Source organism: Neodiprion fabricii, chromosome 3, assembly GCF_021155785.1.
Source record: "Neodiprion fabricii isolate iyNeoFabr1 chromosome 3, iyNeoFabr1.1, whole genome shotgun sequence".
Taxonomy (NCBI): Eukaryota; Metazoa; Arthropoda; class Insecta; order Hymenoptera; family Diprionidae; genus Neodiprion; species Neodiprion fabricii.
The window spans coordinates 31,648,508-31,675,518 of record NC_060241.1 but is presented as its reverse complement, the minus strand read 5'-3'; the positions used below and the strand labels follow the sequence as shown (position 1 = coordinate 31,675,518).

At 36.9% G+C, this 27,011-nt stretch overlaps 1 protein-coding gene across 3 annotated transcripts; it reads right to left on the bottom strand.

The window, feature by feature from the left end:
• Nucleotides 1–317: 317 nt before the first annotated feature.
• Nucleotides 318–26,976, bottom strand: LOC124178630 (proline dehydrogenase 1, mitochondrial). Of its 3 annotated transcripts, none has more exons than XM_046562115.1 (12): nucleotides 26,143–26,976; nucleotides 7,752–7,960; nucleotides 7,338–7,519; nucleotides 5,976–6,040; nucleotides 5,681–5,865; nucleotides 5,371–5,373; nucleotides 4,607–4,781; nucleotides 4,381–4,491; nucleotides 4,154–4,285; nucleotides 3,864–4,063; nucleotides 3,691–3,779; nucleotides 318–3,508 (listed from the first exon to the last, which is right to left on the bottom strand). In XM_046562115.1, exons 1-12 carry the CDS (start codon nucleotides 26,530–26,532, stop codon nucleotides 3,303–3,305), a joined length of 1,947 nt encoding a protein of 648 aa, XP_046418071.1. In that variant the 5' UTR covers nucleotides 26,533–26,976; the 3' UTR covers nucleotides 318–3,302. The 3 variants fall into 3 exon arrangements, with proteins under 3 accessions (XP_046418071.1, XP_046418073.1, XP_046418072.1); XM_046562117.1 differs by lacking the exon at nucleotides 26,143–26,976 and adding an exon at nucleotides 9,833–9,944 and having other exon boundaries at nucleotides 7,752–7,962; XM_046562116.1 differs by lacking the exon at nucleotides 5,371–5,373.
• Nucleotides 26,977–27,011: the final 35 nt, after the last annotated feature.

The window sequence follows — 27,011 nt, the reverse complement described above, 5'->3', positions numbered from 1 at the left end:
GAAAAATAGAAAAAATATCAGCCTTGAATCTGTGCAACATCGAAGGAAAATTTTAACGCAATCAATTCATCCAAATCTCTTGAAAGTACACGAAATTGATAAAATCATATGGCGATATTTAATTTACAATGCATTCTTCAAATTCTCCATTTACGAAATATGTTTGCTTCTTTCTAGGTATTTCATTTTATTTTTACGTTTTAATTCGGATGATATTACTAACCGCATATTCATCCGTTTATTTGATAATCTTACAACTTGTTGTTAAGGTAAGGATATGGCTTAAATTTGTAATTATATTGAATATAATACACGTCTGTGATTAAACATCTTATTGTCATCATCACCATCGTCACGTAACGAGCTACTAATAAATTATACTGACATGTATGCTTTATGACATATTATAAATGAATAACGTAATCCCTGCGTAGTCCTCAGCATTTACTCAGTCACGTTTATACAAACAGCAGACAGACAAACGGACAAAAACACCGAGCTACAGCCTGCAATAACTTCAACAACGGCCCTTTATTCAACCATCAGGTCATTTTTATGTACCAAAAATTGTTTAATAGCACAGTTTCAACGTTATATATCTATATACACATATATGTATATGTATGTATACATACGTATGTATACTTTATATATATATATACATATATATTAGCCACTTTCTGTAACTAATTTGAAATTACGTGTACGTATACGTTTGTCAAGAAATCAATTGAGTTACATGTCATAGCTGGTAAGTTTCACAATATGAATATGCGTTTCTACCAACGTTTGTACATATTTGGATGATAAAACTATTTTACACGAATGTTTTAAAACCAAAGCGGGCTCTAAATATATTTTAAATAACACATAAGTATAGATAATTCGTGTTTTAATTCTCTATAAGAAACTTTCCTTGGAAACTTGAAAATTTGACATAAAACGCTGAAAGGTGACCAAAATCATCTTTCAGCGTTTGAAACAGTCGTTGTAAAATAAATAGATCGTAGTCGTTGCAGCGAATGATCTTTACACTTTCTATAAACGATTGGGAAAAAACCTAAATTTCTCTGTAATCTCTATCCGTGTAGTCTGCATGCAGAATATGTGAAAATTACTCGAGCGTTTGACTTCACGAGTTATCCTACTCCGAAAAGATTCAAATTTGAATTCGCATTCTAAAACTTTGATCACAGATCATCGTTTTATGGCGGAACTTTCATTCGCAGTAGATACTGCCCAGGTAAAAATTACAGACAATTCTAATCCGTGGTACTAGATCCTTTGCAAAGAATTGATTGAAATGCCTAGATGCATGGTGTAATCGTTACATGAAATAATTCCGAGTATTAGCACGTAATACGAATGCTGAATCAATAATCAACTTTAGCATATGAAATTAAATGTATAAATCAGGGGTGAGTACGTCTTGTTCACTGAATAGCACTTTTCATTAATCGGATTTTAATTTGTTTTATTGTTCCATCGACATGCTAGAATAAACACGGTAAAATAAACGAATATATTGTAAGGGTTTTGACGAAATTTTATGTATCCAATTTCCAAAGATTTTTTTCGATTAAGCTCATGGTTGTTGTCTTTTTCAACTCAAAGTTATTTATGTCTTCCGTTATTTTAGTTTTTGTACCACAAACCGCATGGTCATCTTTCTTTATCATGATACGTTTATAATATTATACGCATTACAGAAGGATGATTTTTAACCCAAGATAGGTTGCGAGAATTGATATAATTAAACCTAACATTTTAAAATAAATATTACAATATCAATAATTCTAACGACTTTCACAACAAGTCATTAATTACACTTAAAATACAATCAACAACAGCATACATGATCTTGTAACGGCTTGTAATCCATTAACAGTCCGGCACAAACTTAAAATTGGCGACAATATTGAAAAGGTACAACTGAATTTGATACGCATAAAAATGTAGGTAAACAAAGAGCAACCACTTTTGGATTAAAAATCATAATTTACACCATTGACGTACAAAATATATTACACATCTCAATCGAGATTGAAAAATATCATAGTAATGGAAACATATTACAAATAATGATCAAGACTCATCGTTCCTCCAATAATAATCAAATGATGTAAATTGTTTTCTCTACGTAAATAATACCACACGTTATGTCTTCGAAATCTAATTATAAGTGTCAATTTGCAAATTCAATAAATTCGTATTAAATTTTATCTCTCTTTGTATAAGTATATACACATATATATCATATATGTATATTTATGTTCATAATATTCTATATACATGTCGAAATTAATTTCTCACTATGGCACCACTCCAATTTTGTAAATAACTTATTTCTTGTGTTTATTATATTCTTCTATATGCAGCCAATACATGATGCCTAATAGTAGATGTGTCTCAAACACAACTTTCCCAACATCTTACAACGTAACAACTCTCAGTGACCTGGAATCTGTTAGGTACTACATACACTTAGACAAAATTACCATTCGCCAAACTCTGCCTCCACAATTGTCACTGTGACACTATCTGTTACATGAATTTATTTTCACTCAGAATATGAACTTCGTGAAGGAGCTTGTTGTGTAAATATCTATCGCAATCACCTGCTAAAGATGATGTAAAACTTGTCCACTGCCATGACAAAATAAATTCTAATCAAGTCGTCGATATGCTTTTTTGCAATTGTGATGACAAAGATGGAAACGATTTCACGCAAGAATTGAAAACAATAAATAGTTATACCATTTAGGATTAAAGATGTGTATAGTACGTAAGATGTTTGTAGTTCGGTAAAAGTAATCATCAAAACAACTGTGTGTTCGCGAAATTGGTTAATGCCAAAAACAGTTGAGCCACTCTACATTGTCTTCATATTGGATAATCGTTCCGTCGCAACTGATATTGAATTAATAATTACGATTACACCTCGGAGGGTGAAATAAATCGAGGATAACGTCTGATTAAGGAACATGGAGAAGTCGTGTGCATTTCTCGATGCAGCGATAGTAACGTATAATTTCAAACTGAGGCAGTGTTTGACGATTGGTTTGAATGACTGCACTGTCGGGCAATCGTTTTGTTAATTAAACAAGAAACTCATCATACAGATAACCTACCATACCGATTTTCACACTCACATATTCTCAAACGTCACAAATCCACCAGTTGGTTTTTTATTAATGTAATAGCTGTAGTCTCGTAGCATGTGAGAAGGATCAACAACGTACAATCACTACGTCAAGTTCGTACTTGAAATGAATTTGGGCGATGCTTGAGACGACAGTGACTCAAACAGGGGTGTAGTTTCCTTTGGGTTTGTAAAACAATTGTCCACGTAACAAGCGCCTACGAATCTCGATTGCTAGAAGACGCTTCTCCTTCTTTATTTTAGTCAGCACCCCTTTATTCTCCTGGGCTCGCCGGGACAAGTATGGCAGCACTTCCTTCACAGGTCCGTAAGGGATATATTTGTACACTGAGTAGCCGGATTGACCTGCCCCAACATTCGTTGACATTAGATTTAGGAAAAGAATCGATGTTAAAGAAATACGATCAATTAAAATTTAAGGACCAATCCTACGTTTTGAATGTCAGAAACGGTTGCTCGTAATTGAAATCGGATATTAGTGAATGATAATATTAGTTTTGTACAAGATGTATGATAAATTGTCGTACCAAGAGGGAAAGTTAAGTAATCGCACATTCCAAGTAGCTGTCCAAAGCAAATGACTTTGTCCTCAGGTGATATCCCAATTTCCTTCATTCTACAAAGTGAAAATATTATTGATTTCCCACTGATGCCACAAAGAGTTGGTAAAGATCAATTGAACCAACATTTAAACACTCACTTTTCGATGGCAAATCGCACAGTATTCTCGTTGTGGGAAGCGACCATGATACCGATTTTTTTAGGATCTTCACCTTTGTCTTTATATTGTTTCATTCTCCGTAAGCATTCCATGAACGTCTTGTGATAAGATTCGGTTGTAGCTTCAAATGATGGATTTGTCGGGTCTGGGTAACCCATCGCAGCTGCTCTGGCTCGTTCCTGAAATTTTTTTAAACAGTTAACCCATGATTTTGAGAAATTACTAAAAATTATCAATATTTTATAATTAATATCGTTCATGTCACTCACCTGCTCAATATAAGCTCCTCGCACGAGCTTAGCGCCGAAATAGAAATTTTGCCGTTCTGCTTGTTCAAGATCAGTCTTGACTTCGTTAAAGGCATCTTGCAGATATGTCTGGTATGTGTTGAACACCACGGCCTAGGAGGTAGACCAGATTGAGATTGAATGCGCATTCATTGAAACCTCTGTAATGACACAAACTTAATACACTCACTCTCTTATAAGTAGATTACCTTTTTCGTATTGTACTTGCGCATCATTTCCAGAGTGAGCCGAGATATCGCCGGCTGGAAGTAAGTCTGTTCAGCGTCAATCATTATGCGAACGTCCAGCTTTTCGGCAACCTGTGTCAAATTATAATTCAATGAATGAACGTTTCAACTGTTCCGAATTTCATAAGTAAAGTTGATAGTTACCTCATGCATTGATCGAATATAATACGGTATTGATGATACCTACTGAAACGATATTGTTGAGTCTCCGAACCATATTCCTGAACATCTCTTCTTCCTTAGGAGTGAGCTGAGTCATTAACTTGACCATTTTTCCAGTCTTTATGTCTGGAACCTGGAAAGTCTCGCTCAGTTCGTAGTTCTCATCCAAAATACCGCTCCATGGGAATAAGTGAATGACACTGTAATAAAAATGATTGATATTATTATTGTCATTTTACTTTAATCAATCCTCACACCGTGCATGTATATTACTTTTAGTCTCAACTCCACTCAAATACCCCAATTCAGTAGTACAAAAGCATCATAATTAGTTTGATCTCATAGTTCAAACGGAAATAATAAGGAGAAAGGGAGGATATCCCAAAGATTTCACAACACCATGATAGAAACCGATTGTAGGTGGTATTAAAGTTGATCAATCCTTGACCGTGAGAATTTGATGCAGCGCCTAAGCATGTTTATTGCATCAAAATAAATATTTCTTCAAGATTTTGCTCATGTGCCTAATATGTCAGAGTTCCACGTAGTGTATTCTCATTATAAAATAATCAGAATAAAGTTCAGAGGTTGTTGAAGAATCATTAGAATGAAATTAACTCAATTCAAGTCAACAAGCACAAATTTGTTAGAGCAATACGAATAGCCCAAATCTTAGTCCCAAATCCGTAAGTTCTAAATTAACACAGTGGAAAAGTTGAACATTTTGATAGAAGCATTATTCACACGCATCCAACTAACACCTAATACGAGTATATTTTTATTCCTTACTTTCTGGATGTCCAAAGCGTGGCCGGAAACAAAAAAAAATAATAATGTCAAATTAGACTTGTTACATAACTCTAATCAACCAATTATCTGTAACGTATACTTTGAATCGCTTATGAGGATAAAATCTTGCATAAGTATCAATATGAAAGAAATCTTGTTATGTCACAAGATTTAGCACATTCCAGTGGATATTTGTGGAAAAATATTACAACATCGTTTCCTTGTTTGGCTTTAGACTGATTAAGGAAAATTACAAGCCAATTTGTAGAACCATAACATAATACGAATTTCAACTGATGATATAGCATACCCTTCCTTATCTGCTTGAATTTTTTCAAGAAACTTTTGTACGGGTGCTTCGTCTCTAATATGCGCCTCCTCAAATTTCCTCTTGAAGTCGTCAGGTTTGGCGTGATGTGCCAAGACAGCACCTTCACCTCCGACAACATCAGTCATATATTGACGCGCCCGCATTATCACCTCAGAAAGTTGGAGCTGTGAAAAACATTAATTAATAATCGACGATGAAAAAATAATCATCATTGCTAACGTTATTATTAACATCATTCCAAATAATAGCTTGGTCGTTACATCAGCATACTAACCAGAAGTTGTGGGCGACCAAGAGCCGTCAATTTCACAGCTGTGATGCCAACTCCCATCGAGGCACCTACGAAGATTACAGTATATTACGTTGTGCGTTTTACTTTTCATAGGAAATTGTTTCAGAAGAATTGTACGCAGGCAAATGCATGGATAGGATTAGGGAGCGTTAAGATTCGGCTTACCAGGATTGGGATTGACTTCAGAGTTGAGGGTGAACTTGTTATTGGGATATTTCAACTTCAATGTCTTTACTTCATCGGCTGGAAAAAATACCGCATGGCTGTGCAATGATCGATACGACATCGTATCTCTCATGAGATATCACTTCTTCAACCCACGCTTGAACTTTGAGATTCTAGTATGGATTAGTGCGAAAATAAACAAACAAAGGAAAAAAAAAATTCAGCAAATAATGAAACTGTGGCTTCATCGCGCGCTTATATACATTAAATGCCGATGTGGTAAGATACCAGGTGAAAATTTTGCACCGATGACCGTGACTAAAGGAAAATTCAAGTTGGCACCAGTGTGCAGTAAAGGAACAAAAGCTCCGGTTTATAAATAAGCAAATGCAACTAGGTCTCTGGCTCTCTGTCACTCGACCAAAAATGTGACATAACACTCGTGAGATAATGATTGAAAATTCATCCTATACAATGTGCAATGTGTTTTTAATCGTACTTATGCACATATGTATAAGAAGCTAAACAGCTACTAGTAAATAGGAGGGCGTTCACCCAAGGCCATTATAATAAAATCATTTTAATGTTATTCAAAGAAATGCTAATGAACGTAACTGATTGTTTTATGAAACTCATTAAGTGTTATTATTAATTTCAATTTGTTACACAATTTTTTATCCCTATTGCATCATGTCCTTAGTTAAACGATGCGTGTATTCAACTCGTGGAAAAACACAGTCATAGTTATACAATTAGAGGCAAATAACAAGCTATCGAAATGAACTTTGAAATTGAAATGGAAAAGGAGTGATGGACGTGATAGATGTATAATGAGATTTGGGGACGAATTGATGATTTATTTTTACGGTAAGAAGTGAATGTAAAAAAAATCACTCCCTTATTTCGATAAGTATTATACATTTTATATATTAAATTTCATAATTTAGTGTGAATATAAAATTGATTTAAAAGCAGATATTGTTATTACAATGGTCGTGAAGAAAAAAAAATACTATCTAAATTTCACGACCATTGAGACACAGGATTCTTTTTGAAAATCCTATAAATTGATATCACGAAATGTGGCGAATGGTGAGGACTGTGCAGTTATTGAATCATCAGAATATGTCTCTCTTCCTGAAATTGCAACACCGATTTTTCACTGCGTCAATTACTCACCAGCAACAGCCTCCAAGCATCTAACAAAGACATCCATGTTCCGTTCGCAAGAGGCTTCATTTAGGTAAAAGTAAGTCCTCGCAGAGGCGACTTTGTAACGCCGATCAGCAAAGGATTTCTCCACATGATACTTCTTGATCGTACCTTCCTGTTTCTCGTCTCCCGCCTCGGATACCGAAGCCCTGAATAAAGACTCTAGAATAAGTATCTATCTTACGAGCTTTATTTATACATCACAAGTTGCACATCCCTTACAACGATCGATGAATTATTTTAAATTCACTCTCTTTACTCCCGGGACAATTTTATACTTTGGAAAACGAACGCAGAGTTTTGCATCGACTGATTAAATTATTTGAAACAGCTTGTAATTTCTGTAAGTGCATATTGTACGTAATATGAAAGATCTCTTACTGAACTTCACGCCGTTCGGCTTCCTCCTGAGAAAGATCCTCTTCTACGGAATAGTCGAGAATTGGTTTAACACCAAACTGTCTCAATCTGTCCAGAACTGGACGGATTTTTTGTTCATCTTCTCCAGCCACAAAGTGACCATAAAAGGTAGCCTTCATCAACGCTGCAAATAACTTGTCACCCAGCACTGCATTGGCAACTTTCATCAACTGAAACAAATAAATAACAAACGTTCTCCCTTCAATAAGTCTGGTATTTCATTTCAACATAAATATATATATAACAGTCCTCAAAATTGTCACGTCATGAATTTTTATGGCAATATCTCTATCGTTACATCGTCTCTTTTGATTTCACCTTAATTATACCGCCAACAAAATATTCACAATCGAAGCTTGCATAAGCCTTGATTAATAAATTAATTTACCTCAGGCGAAACGATTGTAAACATATTTCACCTAAAAATTTGCAACTTCGGTAAAAATGCTCCTTTCTGTTCCACAAAAAAAAAAAAAAAAAAGACCGAGAGAGAAGAAAAAATAAAAGAAGCTCCTCCTCGACTTACTGAAATGAATTTTAAACTGGGTTACACGCAGTATCATACACGCCGCTGTAAAAATAGTCTGTTGTATAGATTCGTGCGTGTATAATCCAGCTCATTCCTAGATAAATCGCAGCGCACAGAATGCGTATAATAACAATATGAAACGGCAAATATGATACAGAAAAAATATTTTCACTAAGGAGCTTGAATTTGCATCGTATGTAAGAGCCCTCAGTCTGTACGTATATACGTATATATATCTATATATATATATAACACAACACGACGAGTGTCTCCTTGTGTTGAAATATTTATTTCACATGCATATACTTTTAATGCATGGCGCTCTCGCAACGAAACGTTGGGTCATAAATCAGTGTTAGGTGTACGTATGGATGTGTCCGATCTGTGGTATTGCATATAGGTTTTGCAGAAAAGCTCGCCAACCCCGTGTGGTATTTGGGTCTGGTGGATGACGGCTCGCCGCGTGGTTCTCTTGGCCTTCCGGACCGTTAGCGTTCGTCCGTTCCTAGATCATTGGCACATGGATTGGCCTTCTTTAAACGAGAATGGATTTTCCCTCCGCATCGAGAGATCAAGGCGATTGCCATGGGCACACACCGCTTGCCTTGCCTTGCCATGACATGCGGCGGGGAATGCGCTCTGTTTATGAATCGAGAACATTTCAACAAAGTGATGCTGTTTCCAGGAAAAAATTAATATCGCACCGTTCTCGTTGCATACAATTCGCACATTTGCACAGAGACCCCTTTTACAGGAAGTTGAATCGATCAGACTTGGAACTCACGATCAATTGTAGCAATTCTTTCATCTGTAAAATTTGTTTTTTTTATTTTCTCATCGGTTATTCGATTGACGATCGATTGTTATTGCACAAAAACTAACGATCAACATACGTTTCATTATCGTTTATCAACTAACTTTCAACATAGCTTGACATTGTGTGTACCTAACAGCGAGTATAGAGAAGAGAAACACTTTTGAAAACAGCTTCGCATCTTGTATTAGGCATATATTACGTACAGATGTAAAGTGCATGCGTGCAGAAATCTGTATGCAGTCACGAATCTGGCAGGATGAATAAAAATATCGCCAGGAGGCCAACAACTGATCTGTGAGAATCAATATCTAGGCTGCAAGTAAAATTAAATCACCATACCTGTTTCATATATTCGAATCAATGTCACCTCGATACGAAACCTATTTTCAGATTTGACCTGCGGTTATAATATACTTATACAGCTGACGATGAGCTTGCGATTTTGCGTAACTATCTCGATAAAGCAGAGGTTTAATTTTAGATTTCATTGCAGTGTCGGTTATACTGAAGATGAATGAAAGAAGGAGCCTCGAATTCGGCGCCAAAGAAGTATGCTGAATAAAATTTCTAAACTCTGTGTACTGTTGCAATATTAGGATAGTTAGTAACGTTACTGTAACGATGTATGGTTAAGAAGAATCGCCACTTTGCATCTTTAAGACTATCCGAGGTTTCGTAAGTCATTACAAACAAAATATACTTTAATTCTGAAAGGCAACTCCGTGAAGGTCAATTTCAAACTGTCCAATAATGTCCAGCGGGTATTTAGCCTGAGGTTTCCTTACGTTAACGTTACCAACTTTAGCCTGATGTTACAATCTCTCTCTGATAGGGGAAAGCAGCAAAGGCGAGCGAACGCCGCAGGCTTTCAGAGTTGCGCAATGACAACAAAAATAGTTGTAGGAAAAAAAAACCGACGAATAGAACCGCAACAGCTTATAATCTTGCGCACGCGCTGCTTGCACAGGTACAGCGTTCTACTTTTACTCGACATCATTGTAGTCGAAATCAGGGAGTAAAGATATTTCATACACATCCAATAAAATCGTTACACGTAATACAGTTGAAAAAAAATAAAAATATATTGAACAGAATAACCTGGGTTGAAGTGTTAAAGGCAATTCATAACGGATACAAAATAAAAAAAATAAAAAGGTGGACATCAAAGAAAGAAACCACCGCGGTAGTAGTTTGCTATGTTTACACGTATACATAAGATGTCGTGACACACGCCATCCTCTCGACAAAATACAAAATTGTTCGGTATAAAAGTACCTACATACATTATACATACAGCGACGTAATAAATTTTGCGGGATCAGTACTGTTTGTATGACTGTTGTAGGTATGCGTTATCAGCTGTATGAGTACGTATGCATGTATCGTACGTGCATTAACGTAATTATAGAGACGTAGCGAGTAATTGAGCAAGAACCGAATTGAATGAAGGTTTACAACACGTTGCGTAAAACCAATTTCGTTACTGTACGTAAGGAACAGGGGCGGCGCGAGTGAATCGAAGAGTGGAGAAGACAAAATTTTTCTAACATTATAGGGATGCTGACTGATTGGTTAGCCGACTAATGGAAGCCTGAAATAAGCGGAGGTGTTCGGGAATATAATTGAAACACGAATTCATTTCAAAGGATTCACTCGACGTCATAGTTCGTCCTTTCCATCGATCGGTCAACTTTCAATTATACGTTATACGAACTGTGTAACAACTGCAGTTACAATTAAAAATTGTACGTGAACGGGGGGAGGGGGAATAAGAATATTCAAACGGAGATAGACGGTTAGCAGAAGACTGAAAAACTAGGGTAGAAGCATGTTGTACGTCGCGAACAATCTTCAACGAACATAAAACGAACAACAAATAAGAGCGATCAGTCGATCTACTCGATTTCTGTAAAATTCCACGACACTTTTCTCGTCAAACGAAGGTCACATCATACTTGTGAATTAAGAATAAAGCCTTCACCGTCGATTGAACAAGTTTAAAAAGCTCAAGACAAAATTGTCTCGAATAAAATACCAATTTCCTGGCTACTTTCGAATCGATTCCGAAGTCGCGTAATGACTTTGCGAAGTAATTTGTTACGGGAGACTTAATGAACACGATTAAAAAATTGATGAACATAAAATTAAACCCATTTTCCGTGCGATTCGCTCAGTTGCCAGTGTAATAACTGTCATGTCGAAAGAAGCGTGCCGATCAATAGCAGAGTATTTTTCTACGTTATTGTCTTTACTTTTATTCGGAGTGGAAATGTGAATACTGAATTTTTTATAATACGGTCGAACAAGTTTCGATGAAGTATACAATTTCATGTAAAAAAAAAAGTAGTGCTACGGAAAGTAATATGCGAAATTTCACCGACGCATCGGGAACATGGTTTGATATTTCGAAGTAAGTGAAAAACTTCGTTACAAGGTTGAGTTTCAGGGTGAAATAAATTAACGGGGCAGATTTCGTTGTCAAATATACACGTAGCAGATTAGAAATTAGATTATCCTCCTCGTTTACATTTACCACACGTGACGTTTGCCCTTGTAAGTCAATTACAACCACTGTAGTAATATATCTACCAGACATCTAAATTTAATACCATTTGTTAAGTTAGCATAACCATTTACGAATATCTAAGCAAACCCTTTTCGATAATCAATCGTTGGCTAAGTCGCTAATCAGCAGTGGAAAAATTTATCTTGATGCGTATCAAATTTTCGAAAATAGTAAAACCACTAATGGAATAAATACGAAGAGTTGGTGATTGGAAATTTTGAAACTGTAATTTACCGATAATTATCAGTCGTATTTTTCATTCAGTTGACCGTACTTGAAAAAAAAAAAATATAATATAAATAATAACTGCTAGCGATTGGTCGCAAAGAATTTTGAAAAAACATAATAAATTTCCTGTAAAAAGCCGCTTACGATCCATGAAATTTTGAAACTTACTTCGACGCAATAACAAAAAGCTTCAATTCGATGTTTAAAAGTGGGTATGCTAATTTAACAAACCTCAATTTGCGTTATACTCGATTATAATCTACGGTCAACATTTGATTATTCGAAATATTTACGAATGTACTTCTCGAGTTAAAATTAGGTCAATATGGCAAGTGCCTTGTGTAACCAAAATACAATAATAACTTTGACGACACGTTTAGGTTTTGTTCGACATAGCTATTTTATATTTGCGAGTTCAGACAGCGCCACGGTTTTGTATCGAAAGTTTCAGATCACTTCCAGATTGAAAAAATAATTTCAATTTTTCCGAGGACAGAATTAGTCAGGGAAGACGTAAAAACAGTTGAAAATTAAATTGTAAATCACAGGATCTCATGAATTACTGAAATATTTTTTTCTCGGTGGACCGAGGAAATCAATCGAGACAACATAATTGAAATCATTGCGATAGATAACGTTTAAGAAACCGCGCAGCAAGCGTCGGAAATCATATAAATCGTGGTGTAAGTCTTGCAATAAACACGAAAATCGGTTTCAATTCATCAACATTCTAGAGAGTTCAATTTTATCCTACACTTTAGTTGATTTCCACTTAACCAAGTTCTGGGTAATTTTTATCGATACGTTCTGATTTCTTGTGATTCCGTCCAATCCGGTAATCACTGGAAAATTATTTGATTTGATTATTTGACACCGAACCATAAATATAAGAAAAAAAAACTTGGCCTCACGCGCAATTATCGAAAAATTATTAATCCCTGGAACCGATCAGAAATATTACTCAAAATCTGAATTCGGGTGGATGGAGATTTTAATCCATCCACTCCGTGCAATGGACAATCGATAAACGCGGTACGGTGATAAATTAATTTATGACAGAGAAAAAACTGACCAGTCATATTATCCTTTGTACAGCTGTTGGAATCGACAAATGCGTCTGCACAGCTGCTTATCATCGTTTATCGTTGCAAAAACTCGACGCAACGTACTACTCGAGAGATAATTATGACGTAAACAGTTCTTCGCGTGGTACACGTGAATACGATAATATACAGTGTACGTATTATACACGTCACGTATCGCACGTCATCGTTCACAAGCTTTGACCGATAAGAACTTATCTCTGTATGAGCTAAGTGACCAAGTGATTCTGACATAACGGTAAACACATCGAGTGATATCGACCCTGCACACGTGGTGCAGTGCATGCTTTTAGATAAATGTAACGTAAACATAATGCCTGCGACGATTAGTTAATATTTGTGAACGAAAGCCAGAGAGAAGCGATTTGTTTGGCGTGAATAAATTATAGTTGTAACGAATAAATAATGACATAGAGGTGCAAGAATTTGTGTTTCTTTCAAATACAAATTATGTGAGTATGCTCATTGTCAATTCGATGAGAAATAGATCGGTTATTAATTTGTTCGTAAGCAGGTCAATCGAAATCAAATTTTAAATTAGGTATTATAATCGCTTATTAATTATGAATGGAAACGATTTTCTTTCTACATTTTGCGTGTTCTCCGAAATACGTGACCTTCGTTTTGCTTTACAATCAAATATCAAACTATTCGTATCCTTTCGTTTCCCGGAATGTGTTTCAGACGGCAACAACTTTGGTTGAGCTTTTTTCCTGACCATCAGTTTTTTCACAAGTATGAACATGCGTGAATAATCAAAGAAAATAAAGTATATCTTTCGGAAAAAAATTTTAAAAAAGGTTTACCCACGTGTTTTTTTTTATACACAATTACAAACGTTAACTAAGATTGTATAATGTATGCAATCACGTCAGAGTCAAGGACAGTCAGGACTTGAACGAAAAGGACGAATACTATTATGTCAAGGTAATAAAAAGTAGGTAGGTAGCATATCGTTCCAGTTATAAAGCCTCGGGGGGATAAGAATTGCAAAAAGAGAGACGTCGTTTTTTTTCACCTTTCATTTGTCATATTATACATGATCTAACAAACAATATCGCAACGATGTTCTCTGAAGTATTGAAAATACTTCGAACAGCGATGCAAGGAAAATTCTTCTCACATAGTAACTTTTCTTTCATTGTTATACGTTCGTATTACATGCGTACAAGCTTTCATAAAATTGCAGTGCTATAAAATCTTCAATGTTTCCGCGTGTCATAATATAACGTGACAAGGTTGGGGTGGGAGTAAAAAAAAAAAAAAGCAACCATACAACCTACAATTCGTGATAACACAATGAAGTTTCAAATAAAAAAAAGAGTAAATAAGTCGATAGTCGATATATTTACTGCAGTGCTGCGGAATACGTGAAACTTTGAAGAATTACAGCAAAATTTTCACGACATGTGAATCGCAGAACTTGGCGAATGCCACGAAGAGAACGATGATCTTTGTCGGTTATATTTACATATTTTACCGGTATATTTGACAGAATTCATTGATTGCAGCAACGTTCATCGTACCTTAAAACCCCAATAATAATATCTAGAGTATCTCTTAACACTGTTCGGCCTTTCCTGTTACAATACAGCAACTGCCAGCATCTTGCAAGAAGGTTACGATTCATACGATGGATAAAGTAGAACACAAAAAAAAAAAGAGCAAAGGCAGGCAAATTTCAAGGACATCACATTTTGTTCGAGCAACGCATTTGTACTTCTGCTATGCCTGTACGACGTATGTATGGATCCTCGCACCGGATTACCTAATCGTAAGTCTTGCTCTGGGCGCGCCAGGGTCGAAGCGATTATAAGAGGATGCAAATACTTGCAAGAGATTCGCAAGACTTTGCATTGTATAGGCGACATATTTCGGCACCTATTTAAGTAACGCGATTGTGAAACGATGATATCCTCAAGGACGATCGGTCCTGATCCGGACCCTGCTTTAACACGCTGCATGTCGGAACTGCGAACCGGCTTTTCCTTGCTGCCAAATTCTAACTGACGCGTACAATGCTTACAACAACAACAACGATATCTATGAAGGCTTGAAAATTAGATGATTTACGTATCTTTTAGTGTACACTAGACTGTATCAGATGACGAAAGAAGATGCTGTGCTAGTTTCGGCTCTTAATATTAATATTCAAAGGTGCGTCATCGCGATTTTCTATTTCCCATTTAAATAACATGGGAACATTTTTGTTTTTAAACTTACAATTCTATAACTCGTCAACGCATTAGTGTACTGATAAGACGGGAACGCAGTTTTCTAGGGAATTGAATGCTCTACAATAAAGGTCTATTGTCATTTTATTATAAATCTATTCTTTCAAAAGTTGTTTAAGGTCTTTAAATAATTTGTGACCTCAAATATCATAAAATGATAAGAGACCTTTTTTGTAGAGCGTTCAATTACCTAGAAAAATACGTTCAGGTTTTATCGGTACACTAATGCGTTGACGAGTTATAAAATTACAAGGTTTAAAGTAAGAGTTTTCCTATATTATTTAAATGGGAGATAGAAAATCGCGATGATGATTAAATATTAATCTTAAGAGCTGAAACATGGACAGCATGGTTTATTCGTCGTTTGAAACAATATTTACAACTTGAATTTTGGAAAAAAAAAAGCTTATTATTTTAATACGTTCACACTATAGTACATTAAAATTGTAGCCTAAGCGCAATTCTCACCCTAAAAAGCTATACATAACATCAGTGCTGCGAAAAAGTCTCTGAATGATTATTGCTACAAATTATTCTGGATTTCTCTCGCAGTATGTCGCCACCCTATGATGAAAATTGTCGTAAAACCGCAACACGAAAGCTAATCGGAAGAATAAGAAACCATCATCCATCTTTTACATGTAACCACTAATTCATGCGGATAAAGGTAGGCATAGTTTATTCGGAATACCGTCGCAAGAAATCCACGTTTCAGCTGAACGACGATATATGTTAATTATTAATTGTACCTAGGAAGAACGTATTGTATAAAAATAACTCGATTATAATTTTTTTATACGTGGGAAAATTAGCTTCCAATATTTTGCACATTTTTCAATCAATTCGGAAGTCGAACTGAAACATACGATAAAACAACGCAGCAAAAACCGTCTATACAAGGTGTGAAATGCAAGAGGAGAAATTCCTCAAAAAATCCGCAACTTGAGAACTGTTTGAAATTCTATAAACCTGTTAATATTTTAGTCAAATTTATGGTCCATGAGTTGCTGCAGAGAAATAGCTGTACATGGCGCATTCCATACCAAATCACCCAGTCTGTGGCATTGATCATTTTACCTTGTTTCCGTACAAGTTATTTAAAACGTACGACAAAAGCAACATTATTTTATATTTTTTTTTTAAATGTATACATGTTTTATGATAGAAAGCGACGATTCTAAGACGAAAATGAGAGTGAAATTTCGGTTTTTCCATTTTTTGTACAAAGAGTTTTCAATATTTAATCTCAATAACTGCAACATCCATGAAAAAATAACGTTGGGAGAGTTTACGAGAAATCGCTCTGCTCTACAGTTGACGTATCATGATTAACGCTACGGAAAATTTACCGAAAAAATTTACTCTGAAATTATCAAGAAAAAAAAAAAAATTAGAATAATTTTCCGTCGTAGAAGGCGTATTGTAAGTTACTTCGAGAACGGAACAAAAATGGCCTTTTTCACATATAATTCGTATAATTTCTTGATGGTTTTTCGAACGAAAACTGCAGGTAAAAAAAACCAAAGTGTACGGATAAAAGAATTGGTCATAATCAGAGGTTGAGTCACTTGCCACGGAATACACGGTACGTATATGTATATAAGTGGTAAAGGAAAAAAATAAATAAATAAATAAATCAATAACAAGGAAAAAAAATAAATGTGTAAAAACGTGTTCGAGTAACGGTAAGACGAGTGGATGGCATATATATGACGTATAAGTGACTAATTGTAAGAATAAAAAAAATATACGCAGTTATACCTACTTATGCGGGATATGCTAAATCTTTTTCAAAGGCGCACAATTCACGGAGGCATTTCTTATGCGGAGCAAATAACGCGGTGAGGCGAAAAAAACCACATGCCAGACGAACGGCTGCTGCTTGTGCAAGAGTAAATTCGAACTCTACGGAGTCCGTGCAGTTATTCTCGTAAGAGACTGCTAGCTGAACAGACGAAGCTGCGTGCAGCATACAGTCTATTTTAGATGGTTGCTAGCAGCTTCGGAGTAGATGATACTGACTTTTGGTCGAATAAGGTCCACACCTACGAGAACGATTCTTGACCATGCGCATCTGTGTCTCAATCAGTTTTTAAAACTCCTTATTATAAAGGATTTTGGCTGCAATTCGACCCCTCGTCTATTTGTATGTGCAAAATGATTTTTTTTTTAATTGAATTTACCTTTTTCTTCTTCTTTATATTACTTGAGTTGATTTAAAATTTTTTAAATTAAAAATATTGATCATATCTAGACTGACAGCGAATCGATTGATTGTTTATTAGCTTCGTTCGGTGTTTTCTATTTGTTTTCGTTTTTCTTTGTTTATATTCTTTGACACACGTGAAATATTTGCAGCAAGTACAAGAATTAGCGAATGGAGAGTTTACAGTTCATTAAGTATAGAGGCTACACTTGTGCAAACATGCGCGTGTGTGTTTGTATTATCGTCTGTGGTTCTCAGCCTCGTATTCTTGTAGCTTCGCGTATAATCTGTGAAGAAAATTGATAATTCGTAAGATTCGGGAATATAATTTCACGTTCTAAGATATGCTAATTAACTGTCCTTATACATATGTATTATATTGATTGAATGATTGAAGATTTGGTCTTGGATTAAGAACTAGAAATAAAAGAGTAAAAGAAGAAAAAAAAATAAAGTTAAATGTACGATTTTTTTTCTCTTTATATTAAACAGTAACACAGAGTTGTTGATAGATAATTTCCACGAAGGATTGGAAACGTTTTTGGTCTAAAATCTGTGGTATTCTTGTACTACACATCAAACTCAGGTCTGTTATATGGCGCATAACTTGAGTATAATATTGCGTTAACTGCGAGCGTTATTCAAAGCTCGTAAAGTTTTACTTGCTTACTCACAGACAATTGAAACTGCTGTTGAAATTTACAGGAGATTTTTAATATTTTATACTTGGTTGCCAATGCCTAAAGTGGTTGTACCTTCCACATTCTATGGCGTTGGAAAATTTTTCCAAGGCGAATCTAATCTGCACTACTTACAGCAAATTGACAGGTAACGAATTCGCGACAGAGCGATAACATGTGTAAATTTGTACGCCTACCTATTAATTTAATACATGTGCGAACAGAAAAGATACAGTTTTGAAAATGTGAGAATTAGCCAGAGAAGAAAATCGCGAATGAAAATAAATTACGCAATACGATGAATAATTTAATTTTTAACGTTTGTAATTTACCAAGTTGAAAAAAACTGTAGAACACACACGATTTCAAATTGTTGGATTTTTTATAAAAACTAATGTAAAGCGAATTTTCAAATTGCTGTAATAGCAAAGTTTGCATCATCTTTTCCAGACTTGTACACCTTGAAATTACGCGCCTGTGATACCTAAGTTTTTTCCTGTGATATAAATAGCTAAGCATTTTTTGACGCGGACATAGTTGGAATCCAAAATCGTTTGTAGACGGCACAGAACCCGCAACATCGGCGTTCCGTAATCGCAGGATGATATTCGCGAGTCCAAACACGAGTTTCACGTGTATTTTAATTAATTCCGTGACCAAGGGGATAAAAGCATGCAGCGCTGTTCTTCTATCTCTGTTTAGCCATATGCAGATAATTCGACACGCGTAACACGAGACGCGGATTACAATATGGCGACTATATCCGCACCGAGAATCATTGTTATGAACAGTGATGTATACATGTAAAACTTGATTATACCTCCAACCGTGACGGTTGAATGCCGGATTTAAATCAAACCTCGAAATCTCGATTTCACAGGATGGCCAAAAATTCATTATCAGGCTGAAGTAAATAACCGAATAAATAACGTTGAGAAAGTTAATTGGCTGAAATTATCGATACTTTCCATTAATTTTATCACGAGATTATTCTATATTAAGTATTTATAGAATTATTACGTTCTTAACCCACGAAGATTTCTACAAAAATATAAAAACAGAAAATAATGGATCTAGAAACGGAAGTTTACGGTTAGATATAATATCAATACTCCGTTTCAAATCGCTTGAAAATGCTTGAAAATCTGTAAACTATAGCTTGGGTCGATTTCACTCTGTGACGGCTGATTTTATTCACAAGAATATTACAGCATAGAAAAAAAAAAAAAAAAGAATACACGTAGAAATACGTTACGCATGAGGGAAATTATTTTACGTGTAGAGTGTAAAAAAGTCAAAACTTGTCTTTCTAAAATTCGTATAAAAAAGTTTCTCCATTTTGACTTTTCTGTGATACATACATATATACACTATACATTTAAAAATTCTAGAACATTGATTTCCGCGTATTAGAAAATTTGACCCTACGACTCTTCTATCGTCTAACAATCTCTGTAAATTTTTATCCCCAACCAAAGGAGAGAAAACAAAAATATGCCTATAATATAAAAAATGTAGCCAGAAATTTTATTGTAAAAAATTCCATGACATTTCCAGGTTTCCCAGGACCAAAAACCTACTTTTCACCGTCGTATTCCCAGTTCCAGTAACTTACTAAAACCTAAATCGCTCATCTTGTTAACTCTGTATTCGGTCGAAAATCAAATCGAATTGAAGAAAAAATGTTATGTAAAAAGAATCAGTTTAAGCCAATTCGTTTTATCGACCAGAAAAAGCAAACTTGTTACCTCAAAAAATTATTTCCAATTCCCACGATAGAAAGCTGGATGATTTTAGTTTTTTCCTTAAGCAAATAAAAAAATCCCCTGTCAATTCCAGGTTTTTCAGGTTTTCCAGATGTGTGGCGACCCTGAATTCGCCGCGTGCGTACTTCGAGCATTTTTTGCGATTCGGTATCGGTTATTACAATCGGAATGGCCCGTTCTACTGGGACTCGGATAATCAATAGGTTTACATCCACGACGGCAGTGCTTATAAGCGTATCCGCTACAGTCAGTCCAATGACCAATAAGTATTGCTCTCCGTCTCCGAGCGGCAGCCGTATAATAATAAGAAAAATCCGGCACTAACAATCAGTCACAATGCACGTGACGCATGCAACCCCGCTCATTAATATCGCGATCGGTGTGTTCGTGGTTTCTGGTATAATCTGCGATGTTTGGCTCATTTCCCCTCATTCGCCATAGCAACATCTGATCGATTTTTACAATAATTATTCTGCTACGTAGGTACGAATAATACGTGACCTGACGCGGCAGAAATGAGTGGGTTGAAAAGACAATATTACTGTCAAACTTAACTGCATGCGTAATTTCGGGCGGCGAAATCAGCTGTTATCGATCAAAAATTGTTCGAGATACTTCTGGAATTACTGAAATCGCATACATTACGACACAGATCGATAGGTGTCTAATACTTGCACGGTATTGTATCGTTACGATACAGTAATGTATCAACCGATGACTTATGCTGAGAGAAAAATGCTAGGCAGTACGAAGAACAAGAAAATAGTTCGGCAATGAACTATTTACGTCGGTAAGACTTGACATTATGCTCGTTGAGAGATAATGTATAACTGGTAATAACGTTAAATCCGTTAAATGCGCAAAATCTTTTGAGCGAAGAGCAATTTGCTATGCAAGATATTGCAGGGTTCCAAACTGAAACGGTGTTTTTGGAGAACTGGAAAAATGAAAATTAAGCAAGGAATAATTACAATTTGATTCGAATCGAATGAATTGCACAACAAAGCACAAGAAATGGCCGCATGCTGCAATCACAAGGATGAAAATGTTTTTGTACAGACTACAATTTAGCAACCATGTGATTAAGTTTAACCGATCTAAACTCGATCATTCATTATATTTCCATCGACAATAAATTATTCCCCCTGATTTTAGATGATTTCCCTGCAGCTCATTTTGTTGCAATGTATTTTTTTTACTCCTCTGGTCATTTTTAAACCCTGTTTTATTATCTTTTCAAATAACCTCTCAAATATTTGAGGAAAAAATTAGGCACAAAAACTTTGACCCTAACTCGACCTACATCAAAATTTCGATTATAAACTGTTTTTATGCTATCCGATCCAATCCAATAAGTGTGGGTGTACCCATTTCCGAAAGTAAATATCAATTATGCTTAAAACAATATTCGTCAGTGAAATGCGGACATACATTATACATGAAGTATAAATGCCCTGCAGAAGGGTTGAAGCCTGTATTTAACAGCGTGGTGTGATCCGACCAACGGGAATTGACAATTAAGTCCCACGGGATCAATGCTCTGCACGATAAGGTAAAGTTTCTGCCTCCGTTTTCCTTCCGTTACAAGTATTATACATTTAATAAATTTATGTAAAATTGATAAATCGACGAAGTTAAATTTAAGAAAAAGTATAACTATATATAATTACTGAATTCGTGATGACAAATTCGTGATTAGTCTTTTGACGTTAAAAAAAAATAAAAAAATAAAAAAATTTTAAAAAATAAAAAATAAAAGAATCCATTTCCTACAGGTCCTACTGTTAATTCTCCGTCACGAATAATTTTAATGATATAAAAAACGATAATAGGCGAAGCCGACTACGTATGACGCGTACTTAGCGGAGGCGGCGGGAAGTTGAGATGCAGTTAACAAGAATCGATAAACTGCGGCAGAGGCCGTCCACCGCTACGGAAGTATGTAGAAGCTAGGGTAGGTATACGGTCTATGTGTGACACGCCTCGCTGCATCACTGCAGCCCGACGTACATAGTAAAGTACCAAGTGTACGTCACTGCGCAGCTTAAAGAATGCCAGTGCAGACGGACAGACAGCCTATCGCCAACGGTGATTCAACCCCGATTTCATGACGACGCAATCTGGCCCTTTACCAATTTCTTTCCATCGCCAGCCCCCCGAATTCTGCATCCTTATACAGAGTGTTTCTCAGTCGAAACATAATCACGGATTGTCAAAATATTCCGTAGAACCGTAGCTTGAAACTTGGAACACCGAGATAAAATATGTTACATCAATTGTGGGTTTAGAAAAGTTTATAATTCGATCAGATATTTAGCATCGTTTGCACAACGAAGAAGCGTACAACTTTTACTGTGCCACCCTTGTCCTTTTCCTACAGTCATAAAATTCTCGCGACTGCATGTGCCGCCCAGCCGATCTACCGTAGCGTTTTTCGTCAACCTAGTTGCAAAATGTTGTCCGTAATTCAGTTGTGACAGGCGTAACTTACCGCAAGTACAAGCATTACGTAAGAAGTTGGCACAATGCATCAGCCGAAATTGGTCCGCCTCATCAGCGTGTGGAAAAAGGTTTCTATTTGTGTTTACTATGTAACATATATATACGAAGGACAACGAATCCCGGTAACATCATCATCAGTCATGCACGAGGGGTAAATCAATGACGAAATTTTGTCACAACATCTTCATTGACTAAAAATTACCACATATTTATTTCTAGCATTGCCTCGCGCAATATCTTTGAATTTTCAAATTCTCTTATTATTTTCAAAAGTCTCTATAGAAATCTTGAAAAAAGGTGTAAATTTTTTTGCGAAAATTTTCCTGGACTTTCTCCCATCGTCCCCGCAAACATCTCCTAATATTACCTGCTATTGTACACAAAATCTCCCTTGTGATAATCGCAGGTATAAATTGTTGGGTCAACTTGAATGGAGAAGAAGAAAAAGAGAATGTGAAAAGAGGGTGTATCGTCGAATCAGTGCCTAACCGCTGACGAAGCCGGCGTGCAACGGCCGAGTCTGGATTAAATCCTGCACGCAGCATCTACGATGACCGCATACGCATGGTGGGACATTTCCGAAACTTAAGACGGTAGGTTGTATATATGTATAATACAAAACAGCGAGTAGAATAAACTCGATACGTTGCAGCGGTCGAAACGGAATGGAACGGAAGTAACGGCGAAGGTAAAAGGCTAGAATAGCCGATTCATAGAAAGGAGCAAAATAACGATATTGCAAAGAGGCGAAAAATCTAATTTGTAAACTTGAAAAAAAAATCTAGTAAATCCGAGTGTAGAAAATTGAAAATATAGTGGGTCGAAACAGACAACAGCAAAATCTATAACCTGTACACCATTCTACATTATCGAGACGAATTCCGACGATTCTACATCACGCCTTTCCACATTCAGACTTTTCTATTTTTCTACTTGTCCACACTTTGATCTTTTTGATTTTTTGCATTTTTTAGGGGTGCCCTAGTAGATTTCAACGGGGTCGTATATATCTCCAAATATCCAAGTCCACGCATCACGGAAAAGGGCTTAACGGCTCCGTTGTGTACACAGTTCTGCATAAAAAATAAAAGTAAAAACACTGCAATACATTTTCATTTAAGGCAGCAGTAAGGAAATTGCATGAATTCTATGAATTTACTATTGCGATTTCGGAAAATCCGTGCAATTTCTCTGTTTCTGCGTCAAATGAAAACGCATCGGAGTGTTTTTGTTCAGAACTGTGAATGGAACGTGGCCGTTAAGCCCTTTTCCGCGTTTGAGATACGTGGACTTAGATATTTGGAGATACATACGACCACGTCGAAATCGATCGGGGCGTTCCCTTAAATTCTGCAAATAAAATTTTCGCTTCAATAAAAATTCGATGTTGTGGCCGTTCGATCTTTTCATCTCTCTATATTTTTACCCCAACCCGGAACATAACAGTCTGCGAACAGACGGCGGGTAAATTTTCCGGATTAGTGGAAATAGGCGAAAATTAGTGGTATATTCGCAAACAAGATCTGTATCAAGAGATATAAATTTATGAAAAACCGATGTAACGGGACGTTTGCGATTCTATACGCGTTGGATGCACGTCGAGTCGTCAAATGCAGGCGAGACTGCATGCAATGCACGGCGGAACTTTAACCCAGCGTTATTGATTTCAGCCGCACAGCGGGATCCAACTTCGTCGTCGTCGACGTCGTCGCCGTGGCTGCTCTGTGCCAAGCAGGAATTCCTCCTCCCCGAAGAATCTGACGCCGCGTGGAACTTTATTCGTGAAATACCCATACCAGCTGAGCTCTGTGACTTACGTAACAGTTGCGATTTTTCATTCGCTGTGCAAAATTACCCGAATTATTCGATCGCGAATGCCGATTTGTGGGAATGCAATTGGTAAGATTTATGCACTCACGTACATAGCTATATGCGTGATAAAATGCTTGCGTACATTTAATTCATCGCAACAAAAGACGTTCATAAAAATTTATCGAATTTTTATCCTGAGAACTGGACGCCGGATCGACGCGTTCATTCGTTGTTTCACAAACCGTAAACGAAGTCGGCGAAATTATAAAGAGAAATCTTTAAATTCTCTCGAAACACGTCACGCGTCCGCTTGCGAATCAGTTATTTATGTTAGTGCCGCACGATTCGCCTCCAGGCGTGGATGTATAACGTAGGTGATAATGCTGGGATTATCGTCCGAATTCCCTGACCTTCGTAACTATGCGATCTTCATATTCAAACAGCTACGCAATATCAGATGCCGCGGATCGTGCGAGTATAATCGGTCAAAGGGTAAATTAATTAAAAACAAATGTGAAATTCAAAAAGGCGTTTCAAAAGTACCGTCTGCACGTTACAGCGTACAGGTGCCACAAACTTGTTCTCTGCCAAAAAGAACAGTTTCTCAAACTGTATATAATATGCATAGTAACGCATAAATCGTACATACGTATCCTTTACTCGTTGTAACGAAAATCGTTCATCAAAAGCAAATAGAATCAAGGTTCTAAGATCGCAACTGCAGTTGAGTACAATATAGTCTCACACGAAATTTTTATATGATAATGAATTTAAAATGATCTGCAATCTTATATCTTATCGTACTAGTTAAATAACAGAATACATAACACTGTTCAAATAACGTGTTGAAATTTTTTTTTGATCGAATTCCGTGTTACTAAATTCGATAAATTTTCGAACGAAACCATGAGGCTAAGAAGCGAAGTGCAGGCATTTATTATTACTAATAAGCAGAGCGAGTTACAAGCACTCAAATTTCGGTAAAATCTTCAACGTTGTATAAAATAACATTCCGGGTTACTTTTTTTTCTTCAACACTGACAAATAAGTTATAACACAATACCTAACAAAACATACGGATGAATCATTGTAACGTCATTAATACAACTAGAGCTTGTTATCGCAGCAATGAAAGAAAAAAAAGGTAAACAAGAATTTCCAGGAAAGTTATGCAATAATTACAGGTGTCTAGCGGTCTGAAACGCGAGCTAGAGGAAAAAAGTAATAAATGAAGAGGAGGGTAAAAAACGGTCGGAGAAGTGCTCGATTCTTTGATTCGATGAGAAGGAAAAAATTTTAATTATCCACAACTGTCGAATTAACTATCTCCACCACGCATAAATAATATTTTCGTGATCTCTCTTCAGAGACACCATAGCGGAGAAGAAATAATTGCGTCGGAGAATTTTCCCGAATGTTTCTGCACTGCACGTGCATCGGAAAAAAAACCGTGGAGAGGATAGAAAGCGTACAACGCGTGGTCGGTTTGAAGATACGAACAACGTGCGATTTGAAAGGAAGAAGAAAGTGAAAAAAGGGCCGACAGTATCGTATCTATTATGCAGCGCGTGCAGCGAATCATTCGTGCGTGTTCCGAAACGCGTCGAAACGCGTCGAAACGCGTCGAAACTCGCACGGGTGATGAAAGAAAATTCATTTTGACCAAGTTCTTGAACCGCGTGGATCTAAAAGTATTACTACGTCAGGTGATAAAATGCCGTAGCAAAAACATGAGACAAATTAATCGCTGAATGCGTACGCATGTAGTAAATTCCTACATACATAGATACTTATCATCAGGCAGCAATTGGCCGGTTATGAAGAGTGGTGGGACGGGGGAGGGGGTAGGGGGGAGGGCAGACTGGATGCAGGTACTGGTACAAATTACAGTCGTGACGACTTTGCTTACCTTCATGTTATTGTCGACGATGAATTCCATTGTACATAGCTGGTAGACGATGTAGGCCCTGACTAATTCGCCGGTGGTTTTGCTCTTGAACGAGGCGATGGGGTCGTTGAATTTTAAATCAAGGGGATCAATTTGCCTCGGAACAGGTTTCGCCGTCGAATCACCGCCTCCGCCGCCACCGCCGCCCGTCGCCGAGGAGCCAGCTCCTGAAGTCCTCGCGGCAGCAGCGCCGTCATAATCGCTCTTTCCGGCTACCTGAGAAAACTGTACAGCTGCAGCGGCAGCGGCAGGACGGGTTACATTTTCTAAAATGGTCACAGGGAGGAGCGGCAGTTTCCTCCCGAACTTTGATTTAGCACAACACCTCGGCACCGATCTCAGAAACGCCATTACTCGATTGATCGATCGATTATTATTACTTCGAAATATGTGTATGGATTTATTTTTATGTACGCGTTGCTTTTACAGGGGGAAAGAAATTCTCTCTTTTTCTCTGGTGTGTGTGTATGTCTGTCCGTGTGTTGCGGATGCGGTCGACGAGCGGAGAATACGGATCTGTGTTCCCCGGTTTAATAAGATTTATTGCACTCTTTTTTCACGTGGGAATTCTCGCTCCGGCGAGGGTTGCTCCTCTCGTTGATGTTCGACCTCCTCTGCCCTTATTTCGACAGTCGCGTTCCGTGTCACGAGTGATTTTAAACCCAGCGTATTCGCTTATCGACGGACGGGGGTGAACCAACCTGTCGCGACCGAGATCGGAGGCCCCAATAGCGGCGAGCCGCAATAACCCAGCAAGATCGTCGCGTCGGATGGGTTGCGTCGCGCACACTGACGCATTAGTCAAGCGCGCTCGGCGCAGATCCGAAATC

What these genes read in the sequence shown, in the direction of transcription:
- LOC124178630 (XM_046562115.1), bottom strand. Translation starts at nt 26,532, where the DNA reads ATGGCGTTTCTGAGATCGGTGCCGAGGTGTTGTGCTAAATCAAAGTTC. An exon ending in TTGGTCGCCCACAACTTCTG is followed by an intron (nt 5,866 to 5,975) that starts GTTAGTATGCTG and finishes TGTTTTTCACAG; the next exon opens with CTCCAACTTTCTGAGGTGAT. An exon ending in TTACTTAACTTTCCCTCTTG is followed by an intron (nt 3,509 to 3,690) that starts GTACGACAATTT and finishes ATGTTGGGGCAG; the next exon opens with GTCAATCCGGCTACTCAGTG.